Here is a 13754-nt window from a genome sequence, read left to right as displayed (position 1 = left end):
AGTGGGACAGATGGCCGGGGCGATCCCAGCAGCAGTGAGCACAGAGTGGAGGAAACTGGGTGGGGTGGGGAATGCACTGTGTGCAGTGGGTTCATTTGCATGTGAATTGTTGAACGAGCAACGACCCCCCAACACATGTGGTCACTTTAAATTGTGTCACACACGATGTCTTAACCATGGAGCAGCATGCAGACATAAGAGTGCAAAATATGGACAAAGAGGCTGCAAAGGTAATGTCAACAACTCTGAAGGTTTTAGTTTGTAGTGGGTGAAAGAAAATAGTTTCAATAGCTTTTGACCACATTCAATCAATTTTGGTAAACATGTTACTTATATTAAATTCAGTTTTATTTATTGATTGATTGATTGATTGATTGGTCATTTATTTCAAACATGTAAACAATATACAGGTACATATAGAAAAGAAAATAAGAGAGAAAAAAAATACTATACAAAAAAATCAATACATTTCAATATTGCTACCGTTCTGATTAATTTACATGTTGAAAGGGAGTGGGAAGAAGTAAACACTTATTTATATAGTGCTAAATCATAACAATCGCCTCAAAGCCACCTTTTTACTCAAATTGAGCACTCATAGTGCTTTCTACTACAAGTCTCATTCACTCAGTCTCACGTATACACATCCATACTATGCTTTTCTGTATGTGCTTTTTCTAAAATTTTACACACATTCAGATCAGCATCAATTTGGGGTTCACTCTGCCACTTGAGCCACAGCTCCTAGGGCTATAGACCGTATGTTTGCCAGTCCACACATTCATGTCTTTTGGAGCTTGTGAGGCATCACCCCATCTATAGTACTAGATGGGTCCCGGAGAATATGGACCACTCTTATGTGTAAAGCGCCTGGAACCTCTTTAAAAGTTATCAAGACCAGAAAACAGTGATGACACTGTGGAGAGTAGATCATCCCTATTGCATTAGGACTTCACTTTGCTGTGGTGTGGGTTGTAACCCTTTAAGGACACGCTTCTATCACTAACTATCAGCTCAAATTTCCTATATTGTCTAATTCATTGCTGCAAGTCTTATGTCTGTAGTGACTCATAGATGCTGTAATGATTACTGAGGCAAGGAGATGAGAGCTGTGTGTACACCATGGCTGTAAAAAATGTGCATATATTACTGATTAGCATATTTCTTGTGATGTTCACTAGAAAGAAATGAATAATTTAATGTTACTATATATTAGTAACTGTTACTGTATATTAGAATCGTATTATAGATTCTTAATCTGTCTTACAAAGTACATTTTGTGACCACATTCATATAAATTAGATTATATGGCATATTAACCAAGTAATACACCTTGTAAAATATTATATATGCATTGATGAGCCTATGGACATCTGAGCAGCATTATCTCTCTTACTACTAAGTAGTGCTGACCTATTGATAACTTTATTGCAGTGTAGTAGCTGGATCAGCCAGTTTGAAACATCACAATATTTCCGGATGGTAGTGTTGAGAACATTGAGAATAGAAGATTCAGCTTTAAATAAAATACGGAAAGCACTTCCATATTGGGCGCTTGTCTTCAAAATAAGGGCACTTGGTAGCCAAATATCCTCAAAATCGAGGTAAATTTAGCATTTTTTCCACTAAAGCCGCTTTAAATGTTTAATTATATTCACCAGGAAGCAACTAAGCTCACAGTCTGTTATTTTTAGCGTTTTCCTAAAAGTCGAAGACCGATAGCGGCTCTTATTTTGACAGCGGCGAGGCGGCTTTTCCCTGAGACCCACACACTGCTTGTTCGTCAGAGAAGACGCTCTTGTGAGGTCACCGAGGCCCGGGGGCGAGCCTGGTCCGGCGCTATATAATCTTCCCGGTCCGGTGGACGAAACCAGCGCACTGAATCAGACAGGAGACAAAGCAAGCACACACTGAGCAAACAAACATGGTGAAGATCACTTTCCAGCCAGTGTCGGCGCAGAAGCCCGAAAAAGACAACGATGAGGACAAGATCATTATACCTCAGGCTCACGTGAGTTTGCACACTTTGTCTTTGTTTCATGCTGCGGCATTTGTCTTTTGTCTCGTTATAGCATAAGTAGATTTTTACTTCTGCATAGGCTATAGCTTACAAAAAAATAAAGTTTGATATAATTAGTTTCGCTTTCCTTGTCCATGCATCATGGCATTTAATGGGATTGGATTTTATGTGATTAACATGATTATAAAGAAAAGCCAGTGACTGCTTAAAGTTAGATATTGCATTTGTTTTCTTAAAAAATATAATTACACCCTTATCTACAAGCTTAAAGGTTAATAAAGGCAGTGGTAGTGTTTCTGAGCCTAAAAAAGTTTTATTGTGCATTAATATTACAACAAGGGAACAGCCCCAGCATTGCAATGCAATCCCACCTATGGGATGTTGGTATTACATCACCTTGTTTAGCCACAGCTAGGAGGCACACTGCAGAAGAGGCAGTCCTGTATACATGTGGGCAATTGGCAGAAAGAGGACATCATTTTACCAAGTTGTTCATAAAGTGTGCATGTATAAGATAAAAATCTCAGGCTTCTCGCTGTCAGCGTACAGATAGCCTTGGGCTTGTTTATTCTTTTGTCGCTGTGAGGAAACAATAGAGCTGTCAGATGTGGATACTGCACTAGTCTGTAATGTCACGGTGTTATACCACGTGTGTCCTGCAGGTAGTGCCGGAGAGCAGATGAGAATGAGCGGTAGTAATCAAGCAGCAAAGTGTGTGTGTAAAGGCAGCTTAACCCTCCCGAAACTAGCAGTATAAAAAGTCAGTCTCGGTTTGACCTAGCTGTTTTATAGCTCCTGCTTTCGATGAATATATTAGAGGAGATAAAACTTGGAAAATTCAGAGTTTATTTCAAAAAAATTGAGGAGTTTAGTTCTGTCTCAATTTCAGTTCTGCAACACTTTCAGTCTCCAGTTCTCAAACATGTAATTTAACTACATAGATGTAGTTTCTCAAACACTGATTTTTTTTCCTTGCTTGTGTAAAGTGGGGTTTGCAGAACGGCTTGTACCTGCGTTAGCTGAGTGGGAAGTCAGATCTGTCACCAGCTTTTCTTAGCCTCCTTTCTGGACTTCATCCCCAGAGTTGAACATAATTAGATATTTGGCACATAATGGATGTTCACATAAAGCTTCTCGTCTTTTTTCCCCCCCCAGCACACTGCACAGATGACGCACCTATCACTTCTGCAGACATATTTTACCAATGCTCGTTACGTCAACAGAAGGATGTGAAAGGCTGTGTGGATTTCCATTGGCTGCTATGGCAGGCTAGGCGTCAGAGCCAATGTGTGTAGATCTATTAATACGCCCGCCTCTGAGGGACTCCTGCTCTACGCAACTGTCCTCATTTTTAACTCCCACCAAGGGAGTTAAGACTTAATATCTGCAAATATGGAGCGTGGAAGTAGGCCTCTAAGAATAGACCCAGACGGCCACGTGCCAGCATCTTCGTCAGAGCATGCTTCCGCTCACCATAGCAACAGTAGTAGGGAGAGGCAGCAGATTGACTGAGAGACTGTGGGTGGGCATCTGGCGTGCTTTATTCATGTCCATCGTACGTCTACCAGATCTCAACTTGGCACTTGCTTCTTTTCAAAATTAACTCTGTTACAAATTTGGCTTTTGGGTATGAAAGTAAAGCAGTGTGAGTGTGATAGGATTAGATACAAATATTTCACACTGCACAAAGCAAATTCAGAGTTGCAGTGCATCATTTAAACTACTCTTAAAAACTTTCACACACTACTATGAAAAGAACCAGGATGTAGGATAAGATCTAAGATCTGAACTCTAACCAGTCTGCTTTTTCTTTTTACAGGGGCAGTCGGTTCACCCAGTCAGGCCAAAGAAGCCTTTTCCAACCGGCCTGTGCTGCCTTGCCTTGGGCCTGGCAGTTTTCTTGATAGGACTGGTGTTGGCGTCTGTCTTTATCTATCGCCACTACTATATACCTCAGGTTAGTCAGCAATTACCCCTCTTTTCTTAAATAACATCCTGAACACAGTGGGTAAAAATCACACAGCTGAAAGTAAACGTCATATGCTGACACAGCTCTGTTGCATCCCATTAGCAGATCCCAGAAGACAGTTTGTTCCATTGTCGGGTTATCTTTGAGGACTCTGTGTATGCTCCTCTGAGGGGGCGGCAAGAACTCGAGGAAAACGTCGGCATCTACCTTGAAGACAACTACGAGCAGATCAGCGTACCCGTGCCACGTTTTGGTGGCAGCGATCCCGCCGATATCATCCACGACTTTCAGAGGGTAGGTGTTTGTCTTTGCGTGTTTTTTCCTCTCATTACACTTGTTTGTAAGCGTTTGATTAAGGCATAACACGATTTCTCTCTTTCTCTGTTCCAGGGCCTTACAGCTTATCACGACATCGCACTGGACAAATGCTACATCACCGAGCTGAACACAACCTTAGTGATGCCACCACGCAACCTGTGGGAGCTGCTCGTCAATGTCAAGGTGAGACACGCAGTGGATTAGCTGTTAATGCCACTTGTGGTTGTAAGAGATAAATGGCTGTCTGAGAGTGAAGGACAGTGTGTTCCCACTTTCCTGTTGGCAGCGTTCCTCCCACAGACCGATCAGTCGAGTGATTCATTTTTGTCTCTTTGCCACAGAGAGGGACGTACCTTCCTCAGACGTACATCATCCAGGAGGAGATGATGGTGACGGGGAGGGTGAGGAACATGAGGCAGCTGGGCCCTTTCATTCACAGGCTCTGTTACGGCAGAGAAACTTACCGCCTCAGACGCCGCAGCCAGCGCCAACGTGAGTTGACATATTCACTTCCTTTTCCAGTCTGTTCGGAGTATATATGAAATGTTAAATAATGTAGTGACATGTGCAGGATTGCTTCCGCTTTTCGTCACCCTCTTTTTCACACCAGCTCTTGTCAGATGTTGAGTCAAGTGACGTGTGCTGGTTTGCTGTAAATTCTGTACCTGAGGAGGAAAATGTTCCTCCACTGAGTCACAGGGAATCCAGTGTCCAGAGTTGGTGTGTAGGAGTAAAGAGAGAGTGACAGAAAAGCAAATATCAACGGGGACCATATAGGGTCTTCCTTTGAACACTTGAGACAGTGCGTCTGCAGTGTAACATGCTGCTGTACCAGCTTGTGAGCCTGAATATTATTGTGTGTGTGTGTGTGTTTGTGTGGGCTCAGCCTGGGAACTTCCTGCTATGTGAGTCACTTGTAGTGCAGTGGACACATCCACACACTCTGTGGAGGTGTTTGTGATTCGGATGAGTGATATCTGTGTCGTCGCTGCCTTTGATTGGGTTTAGAGCTTCAGAAATGATGCAACAAACTTCCCCCTGCGTACATATATGGACGTGATTTGTGGGGATGGCTTCTGCTGATTCAAAATGGATGTTGTAGGCAGAGTAGCTTGAGAAAGCATGTGAACAAATGTCCGCTTTCGATTCTGAACAGATTTTCTAAATGCGTCGTGTTTTCCTCTTCCAGGTATTGAGAGGCGTGAGACCAAGAATTGTCACAGCATCCGCCACTTTGAGAACACTTTTGTGGTCGAGACTGTGATCTGCGACCGGTTCTAAATCTGAGGTGGAAATCACAGCCATCCAACACTGAAGCCAATTTAAACCATACCTCTTGAATTCCTTAAGCGTTAAACTGCACTTTAAGAGCAAGCGTTTGTCTCGTAGTTTTAGTTTCAGATCCAGTTGGAATGTTTTTGTTTATGCTTTTATTTTTTTGAAACGTCCGTGTACTATGTTAATGTCTTTTTAATTTAAACGGATTCCTGGATAATGTTATAGATTTGTTTCGATATATCTGTAGCTTGTCATGTCGTGCAGAACGTGTTAACCTGTGCATGTAAGTTTGTGACATTTACATCAATGGACTTGATTTCATTTCATTTTTATACTTGTCCTCGTATTTTTTCAATTAAGTTATTTTTAGTTACTTTTTTTGTTGTTGTTTTGAATGTCGGAAGATGGCGAAACATACCTCATGTAGTTAAGATATTACTTTGCTGGTTGATATCATAATGAGTGGTGTATATAACTTTGACTAAGCAATATATACTGTACATTGATTTTCTTCTTAATTTCATATTGTTACATGCATAGATTTTTATCTGAGATCAACTTGTTTTGTGGATGATCATTTCTTTCTTGTTTGCCTTTTAGTTTTGTTCTTCTCACACTTTCCTACTCCTTGGATATAAACGGCTTTAGACTGTAATTAGTAGCAGTGCTGTAGAAGGACAGAAGGAACCAAAGTCTGCAGTCAGGGATGCTACAAGCTTGGTTTTAAGGACATATGAATTATTTATAAAGAACGCTTTATAGTCTAGATCACTTACTGTAGATGATATCAAAGGCTAAAAACTCACGTTGTCTTGCTCTTCCTCCTCTTCACTCAGATTTGCCTGTTGTCTTCAGCTCTTGCCATTTCCCAATCTTTCCTATCTTGGCATTATAATGTTCTCTGATGTTTCGTCCCAGCTTAAAAAAGGAAAAGATTTTGGGCTGTCTTTCTGATGTATAAGTTGGAGTAAATCTGATTCTGTTGAGAGAGAGAGATCTGTGATCTGTTGTCATATTTCACTGTCTTGGGTACTGTATTTCGCTGTACAGTCAATTTTTCTTGTAAAATCTTGCTGCTTTGAGAATAAATTATCAAACTTTCTTGGTCATGTTTTGAATGTTCTTCACCAACAGTTTCGGTGGCTCATAATCACTGTGTAGGCTGTGGGTTAGATCAATTGGAGATTGGCTGAACAGTACTGATAAAAGTAGGAGAAACAACACAGCATTACACTGCCTTTGTGGCATTCTCACCGAAATGGAACAAAAATACAGTGATAATATCTGAAAGTTTTCATCTGCAGCTTTGTTATCAATTAAACATCATAATCTGTTCAGGTTATTTCCCTTCAAAACTGATGAGTAATACTTTTGTGATTTGATCAGCCTACTTTACAATGTCTCATTTAATAGTGTACATTTTTAAATATTCAGCAGTTACTATAGTTGCAAAAATGCAATATTTAGGTAAAAGTTTAGTTTCCGGCTGCATTTCATTAATTAAATATTTAGGATAAATATTCATAATATTCACTCATAAATCCTTTTTGTTTTTGTCTTCACATTGTTTTTATTTTGACTTTAAACTTATGAAGAAAAGGAAAACAGCCCAGACCGACAAACTCCGTGGGTTGGCTCAAGATGCAGGGATCACAAAAGTATTTTACAAGTAAAAATACAATTGAGTACAAAATGCAGAAACTTAAATTATAATAAAATAAAGTTTCAATATGCAGGTAATGCAATGAAACCAGCATATGATGGTTTCAAAGAGAGCTTTTCACACATTTTTATGAAAGATATATACATTAAATACAACATTATGGTACGGTTAAGCCACAAGTGAGGCACGCTGTCATAAAACACAAAATGACCCTTCAACATCGGCAACATATGGTCAGCGACAGCTCTGTGTGCTTCATAAGCAGCTTTCCATTTGACTTTTCATGTGACAGCATTCACATAAACCCAAACAGTAATATGAAAACAGTTCTTTCAGCAGTGACCTACGCATGGCCGGGACTACATACTTACGGTTTTTAAACATTTCAATAAAACTATTATGCACCTAAGGTTGCAATCTAAAAATAAAATACAAAGTTCAGTACAGCTAAATATGAAATGCTACAGCTAACAATATCAGTTTATAAACAAAGCAAAAAAAGCATACGAAGTATCTTTTCATCTGCAAAACTATAAACAGATCACTTAATGCAATAATCATAAATGCTTTAGTCCTCTCTTATAATAATGTCACTTTTAATATTTTTTTTATATTATATTTTTTTAGTATAATTTATGAGATTTAAAAGACAGAAAATGAATGCAAAATCTATTAACAACGCACAAAAAAATCCTCTCTACTCTTCCTCAGGCCGTGTTTATTTCTATATTTGACTGTTGCTGTATTTCTGATTAAACATTTACATTTAATTATTATTTAATAAATATAGATGATATTGTTACTTATTTTGCAGTGAGAATTTTTTACAACCATTTAGGATCCATTGTATTATTTAATGTTTTAAAAAATGAAATGAACCACTGAAATTATTGCTAATGTTTCGTTTTTAGTTTCATATGTTTAAAGCTATACCTGTGGATGTGATTTATAAACCCTGATTCATCTGTGTACTCATCAAGGAAATATGCATATTTGAATTGTAATTAATTAGATATATTGGCATAATTTCGTTTTGTTTACTTTTTATGTAAATCTGCATTTCATAGATTAGAGATTCACGACTAAAATATGCTTATTATTACGGTTAGCTACCTTTTTTGAATATAAAAAAAATAATTATGCATCTGTTAAATTCGTTTAGTCTGAAACAATTAATCTATTTTGTCTTTGATGAGAATTCTGACTAATAAGAGCCGTCTTTGTGCATGTTTGATTTCAGTCCTAGATAATATCACAAAGGCATTTTTGAACTGCCCGCCAGTATCAGTTTTTAGTTCTTTAAAATGAGTCATGCTGCCTGTCCCTGTCACTTTCTCACTCATTGTTGGTTTGCAGGTTTGAGTGACCTTTTCATGCTTTTAATGATTTTTTAAAGCATGTCAGACTGTGGCTTTTTAGTTCATGGGTTGTTTTGCAGCCTTCATTTAACGCATTAGAGCGCTTTGAGGTTAGAGAGGTGCCTACTGGCTTCCTGCTGCTGGATCAGATCATACAGCCTTGCATTCAGCTGTGTGGTTAATTTAGATTACACTCTGACCTGCTTCCTTACGAGCAGGTTAATTACTTTTAGTGCGTGACACTATGCTTATCAGCTATTGGGTCCACTATTGACTTGTCTCCAGCTTTACTGCTCTGATACAAAACAAGGTTTTAGCCTCGTTTTGCTATATTAACACAACATAACATCACATCAGTGATCCTCTAGGGACAGTTTTTGTCTCAACTTGACTCGCCTCTCTCCCGTTCAGAAGTGCTGTTGGTGGCTCTCCTTTGGCTCAGTATTGACATCCTTAAGCTGTGTCTGGTGTTCCTCACTTCATGGGCAATAAAGTAGTAGCACATGGCGTCCAGACAGCAGGTGATGTTTGACAGGCACATAGCAATCTGTATGAACAGGCTGAGATTGGCCTTGGTGCCACAGTCCTGAAATGCTCCTTGATGCACCTGCAAGTATGTGTGTTAAGGAAACATTAGTTTACCATCAAAGAATCATGTGTGACACTTTTGGTTTGTAGCAGAGGTAGCATTGCAGTGTGAAGCGCAGGTCCTATCTGTGAATTTTCCTATGAAGATCCTCTCTGTGCATATCTGCAGTACTTACACATGCTTACGCACTTGCCATACTCTCCAGTTTGATAATTAATTTCTAATAATTTCTAATAACGTTAACTTTTGAAGAAGAATTTTATTGCAAGTATCAAAATTAAACACAAGTACCCCTCAACAAATACCCCAGTGGTTACAACCATTTAGGCTTGTTTTGTCATATCATATGTGCTACTGACATAAAAAGCGCTGCTGAGTCATAACATTTGCAGCATCCTCCCCCCCCCTGAATTTTTCTGATGATTACTCAACATAAATCTCAAATCAAAGTAAAAAAGCTGCAGAAAGTTAAATGTTTTTAACTGAAATATTAATAAGCTTTTTTTTTCTTTATAAAATAGGTTCAGTACACATTATATTTTTCTGATTCAGGCTACCCAGTGGATTATAAGGAGTTCGAGACTTTAAACATCAAAATTTTAAATGTTTACCTGCTGAAATAAATGTGATAAAGGACAGCTACTAAATGGACCCTAAGGTGATATGCTTTGGACTGTTGTTTCAGTTTCTTTACACTTAAAATGAGCATAAAATGAGCCTTGAGTTTCTCACCAGAAATTGCAGGAAGATGGCTAGGTGGCTCGGAGTGAAAGGCACCAGGAACGCGCACAGCCCGCTGTAGATGATCTTCACACAGGCCCGGCTCTGTGGGCTGTGCTGACCAGACTGCTGAAGTGTCCAGATGATCTGAACTGAACAGAAAACCACCACCAGTGCAGGCACAATGAACCCAAACACCTGCACACTGATGATGATGGGAGGTTTCCAGCCTTCCGGTGAAAACTCGTGGAAACAATGAAATGTGTTGCTCTTGCTTTTCCTGAAGTTACAGATGACTGGAATGACTGATGCAGACACAAGCATCCACACGGCTATACAAGTTGCCATAGCTGCTTTGGGTGAACGCAACTGCTTGGATTTAAACGGATGACAGATAGCCACCCATCTATCTACAGCTATACACATAATGATGTATATGCTTCCATATATCCCATAAAAATAAAGCCCTTCCAAAATTGAACACAGTCCGTGGAAGCTGGCGGGCCACTTGTGATTAGTGGCATGCATTTTGAAGGGAAGAATCAACAGGAGAACCAAGTCCATCAAAGCCAAGTTTATCATGTAGATAGCAGAAATAGCAGATTCAGTCTTTTTTCGCAGAAGGCCGCAGAACACCGCCAGCGCTGCAATATTGAGAATCAGACCGACGACAAATATAGGAATATAGAAGACCAGCTCCAAAACTTTCATCACTTCATCCACGTGGTCGAACTCTTTACTGCAGTTCACTGACATGTTGTTGGTCATGATGTCACTGCAATATAACAGTTGGATTCAATTTTATCTCAACATCTCTGCCAGGATTTCAAAGAACAGTTTAAGTTGTCTTTCCTGTTTTTGTTACTCGTTCCCACATAGAAACGGCAGTATGATACGCCACTATACCAAGCCACTAGAAACCTCTCAGCTGTGTGGGTACAGGAACTGTGAACTTGTTTTTTTGTTTCTGGTATAAACAACATAGCAAACAGGAGCACCGTGAACATTATTAACCTTTAGCCTCCTGATTCTCATGAAAGTAGTAGCAATGGTCGTCTTAGTAAAGTACAGGCCGGAGTAACTTTCATTTTACTTCGACATTTAGAAACAAATTGTGAATAGATTATGATCAAGATTTCAAAGGAAATGACTTTCTGTTATTGTATTAGTTTTGCAATCTGCGACAGCACAGTTAAGTGGTTCTCTATTTGAGGTTATTTGTTTGGACACTAACAATATTCCCATTTACCTCGGAGTGTTTACTGATTTAATATCAGTTGAAAACAAATGAACAGGTGGTTCGTCACATGTTCTACTCTTCATTGCGTTGGTGTCAGGTTGTGATGGACAAACCTGACACCTGTTCTATTTTGAGTGAAGCCATGGTTTTACAGGAAAATCCCAAATACATCTCTGACATGAGTGTCTGTGCATCGAGTTGACACTCGACTGAAATAAACCTAATGTAAAAAAACAGGCAGGTTTTGACTGCGTGTACTACGTGTCGCTGGCTGCAGAGTCCCTCCTTACAGCGAGCAAGCTGAAGGCCCTTTGCACTCAGATCAAAATAATTTGCATGAAGATAAAAAAAGCACATTATATATACAATGAAACCTGACTTTTAACGTAAGCATTAATTAGAAGTAAATAAGTAAATAAAATTTAAAAATAGATAAATAAATGAAATATGTCTTGTAATTTAAGTTCCTCACGTTTGACTCATCATCTACATGTAACTGCAGCACTTTTAACATCTAACCTGGCGTTCTTTTGCGACCAGCTAACATGTAGTGGAAAATGTGAAATCTAGTTGTGTTCTTACCTCATGCCAGTCAAGTTTCAGTGTGTCTGACTGTCTGCGCGGTGCCAGACGCACTTCTCCTTTTCAAACCTTTGTTGTTTCATCACCACTTCCTGACTGTGCCACACATCATGCATGTGTTCAAATATGCATTATAGCTGTTTAAAATCAAAGTAACATGAACCTGCCCTGCACGTCTGCTGGAACTCTATTTTTGTGTAAACATCTGAAGAAACTAGCAGCAGCACTCACGATGATTATGTTTATGTTTAAGTGGCAAGATATTTTCCTAAAATGACTGTGGGCGTTATCCTGATAGGCTGCTTACCCCTCTCTATCATAATGGACTTTCTTTTTTTTTTTTTACTTTGACTGGGTTGGACAAAAGATAAAATCTACGTGCTGTGACTTAGCCGTTACATGTTGATGTTTGATTTGAGTAGTTGTAGGCCTGTAAGGCTACATGACTGGCCTATGATATTACAAATCCACTGCACCACATTGCAATTTAAGGTAAATGTGCCTTTAAGGTTAGAATTACGCAACACAGACTACTAGCTAATTTGCATTATGAGCTAATCTATGCCAGTAGCTACTTTAAGAAGTGTGGCTTTGGTGCTTTAAATCAGAAAAGTTTATTTTGTCTTGTAATACTTTCAGTTTTAGGTTTGGGTTGGTTTACGCTGTGAGAGATAACAAGAGGTACCTGTTATTGGTTCAGATATGCTCCTGAAGGCTTGGTTAAAGCTCTTGAAAGGTTATATAAAAAATTTAGACAGTATAAAAACATGGGCACATGACTATTATGATCTCAGTCACTCATTTTGGGTCATACTGAATAGAAGATGAAGTTTCATTTGAAAATCTTGGTCATTCCTAGTTTTAAAATGGAGGATTGTCAGTGATATGAAACTGCAAAGTCATTAGCTAACCACTTGCGAATAACAAGTCATGACCCAGGGAGAGACGGTTTCAGTCAGACCCACCCTTTCCTCATCACATCTGGGGGGAGGGGGGGTTGCAACCAAGATGGCAATGTTGCTCAAAATGGGACTTAAGAAACCAATGGGTGGCATCATGTCAGCTACATCCACCTTTTATCCTGCCTGTGACCAGAACCCAAAGTGTGACCTTTCCCTAAATCAAAATAAATGGTTTTGTTGCCAGAACCTAACTAAAATGTGTGGCCTTCTTGGTATTTATTGTTTTAGTCTTGATCTGCATGTTTGATTTGGCAAGGATTTTATGACGGGCGTCCTTTCTAATGCAACCCTCTCCATTTATCCCTACTCCAGACCAGCCCTTGTGTGGCTAGGGGACATAATATTTATCGCCTAAAAATTAAAACCTAATATGGTAAATATTGTAGTACTTGCACATTTGCTCAACAAGTGAAAGATTTCCTAGTCGGATCGTGAGAGAAGTCACAAATTTCTTGACGTCAAGATGAAGTGTTATTGTTATTTATCCTTAGTAAAATCTGAACATCTGTGGCTTTTTAAAGAAATCCATCCTCGTTGTTTGATATATTTCACTAAAATAGTAGCAGTGAGCTAGTAGGACACACTGGAGAAATCCAACAGCTGTTGAGAAATTTTAAGTTGAACCAAAGTGGTAAGCCAACCTAGTGACCAGCAGACCAACTTTACCATCTTAAGTTCTGCAGTCTTAGCAAAGGATACGCTACAAGGTAGAACACATATCAGATGTAGACACAGGCTGCTGAAAATGAATCAAGCTGAGGAAACTGTTATTGATAAAAAATCTTGCCTAATACCACAAGTTTTTTTCATTCTCTTGCGGTTTGTTTCCTCAAACTGGAATTTCCATCATTATTTACAAATTGATTTGCATGAATCGTAAGAGATATGAATATAATGTGAATGTAGATTTATATAATATAAGATGTAACATTTGATCAAAATTAAATATAATACTTTAATGCTGAATATAAAGACCAGGCCTTGTCCATGTGACTTCCCTGCATGGTTTTTCTTTTTTTTAGGTCAACAACTAGTTTGTTTACAGTCTCTCAGCA

General features: G+C 39.0%; 2 protein-coding genes across 4 annotated transcripts; one reads left to right on the top strand and one right to left on the bottom strand.

Moving 5' to 3' along the window:
• The first annotated feature begins 103 nt into the window (after nt 1-103).
• Nucleotides 104-6686, top strand: itm2cb (integral membrane protein 2Cb). 3 transcript variants are annotated; one of them, XM_080293063.1, is made up of 7 exons: nt 104-230; nt 1741-2011; nt 3840-3977; nt 4095-4283; nt 4380-4490; nt 4649-4799; nt 5497-6686. In XM_080293063.1, exons 2-7 carry the CDS (start codon nt 1925-1927, stop codon nt 5586-5588), a joined length of 768 nt encoding a protein of 255 aa, XP_080149189.1. In that variant the 5' UTR covers nt 104-230; nt 1741-1924; the 3' UTR covers nt 5589-6686. The 3 variants fall into 3 exon arrangements, with proteins under 3 accessions (XP_080149189.1, XP_026006344.1, XP_080149188.1); XM_026150559.2 differs by having other exon boundaries at nt 109-230; nt 4092-4283; XM_080293062.1 differs by lacking the exon at nt 104-230 and having other exon boundaries at nt 1482-2011; nt 4092-4283.
• A 443-nt stretch (nt 6687-7129) lies between these two features.
• Nucleotides 7130-11867, bottom strand: LOC113010888 (G-protein coupled receptor 55). The gene is made up of 3 exons (XM_026150154.2): nt 11738-11867; nt 9928-10690; nt 7130-9213 (listed from the first exon to the last, which is right to left on the bottom strand). The coding sequence occupies exons 1-3, from the start codon at nt 11740-11742 to the stop codon at nt 8989-8991; spliced, it is 993 nt and encodes a 330-aa protein (XP_026005939.1). The 5' UTR covers nt 11743-11867; the 3' UTR covers nt 7130-8988.
• Nucleotides 11868-13754: the final 1887 nt, after the last annotated feature.

This window comes from Astatotilapia calliptera, chromosome 18 (assembly GCF_964374335.1).
Source record: "Astatotilapia calliptera chromosome 18, fAstCal68.1, whole genome shotgun sequence".
Lineage (NCBI taxonomy): Eukaryota > Metazoa > Chordata > Actinopteri > Cichliformes > Cichlidae > Astatotilapia > Astatotilapia calliptera.
This window is presented reverse-complemented; position numbering and strand designations above follow the sequence as displayed.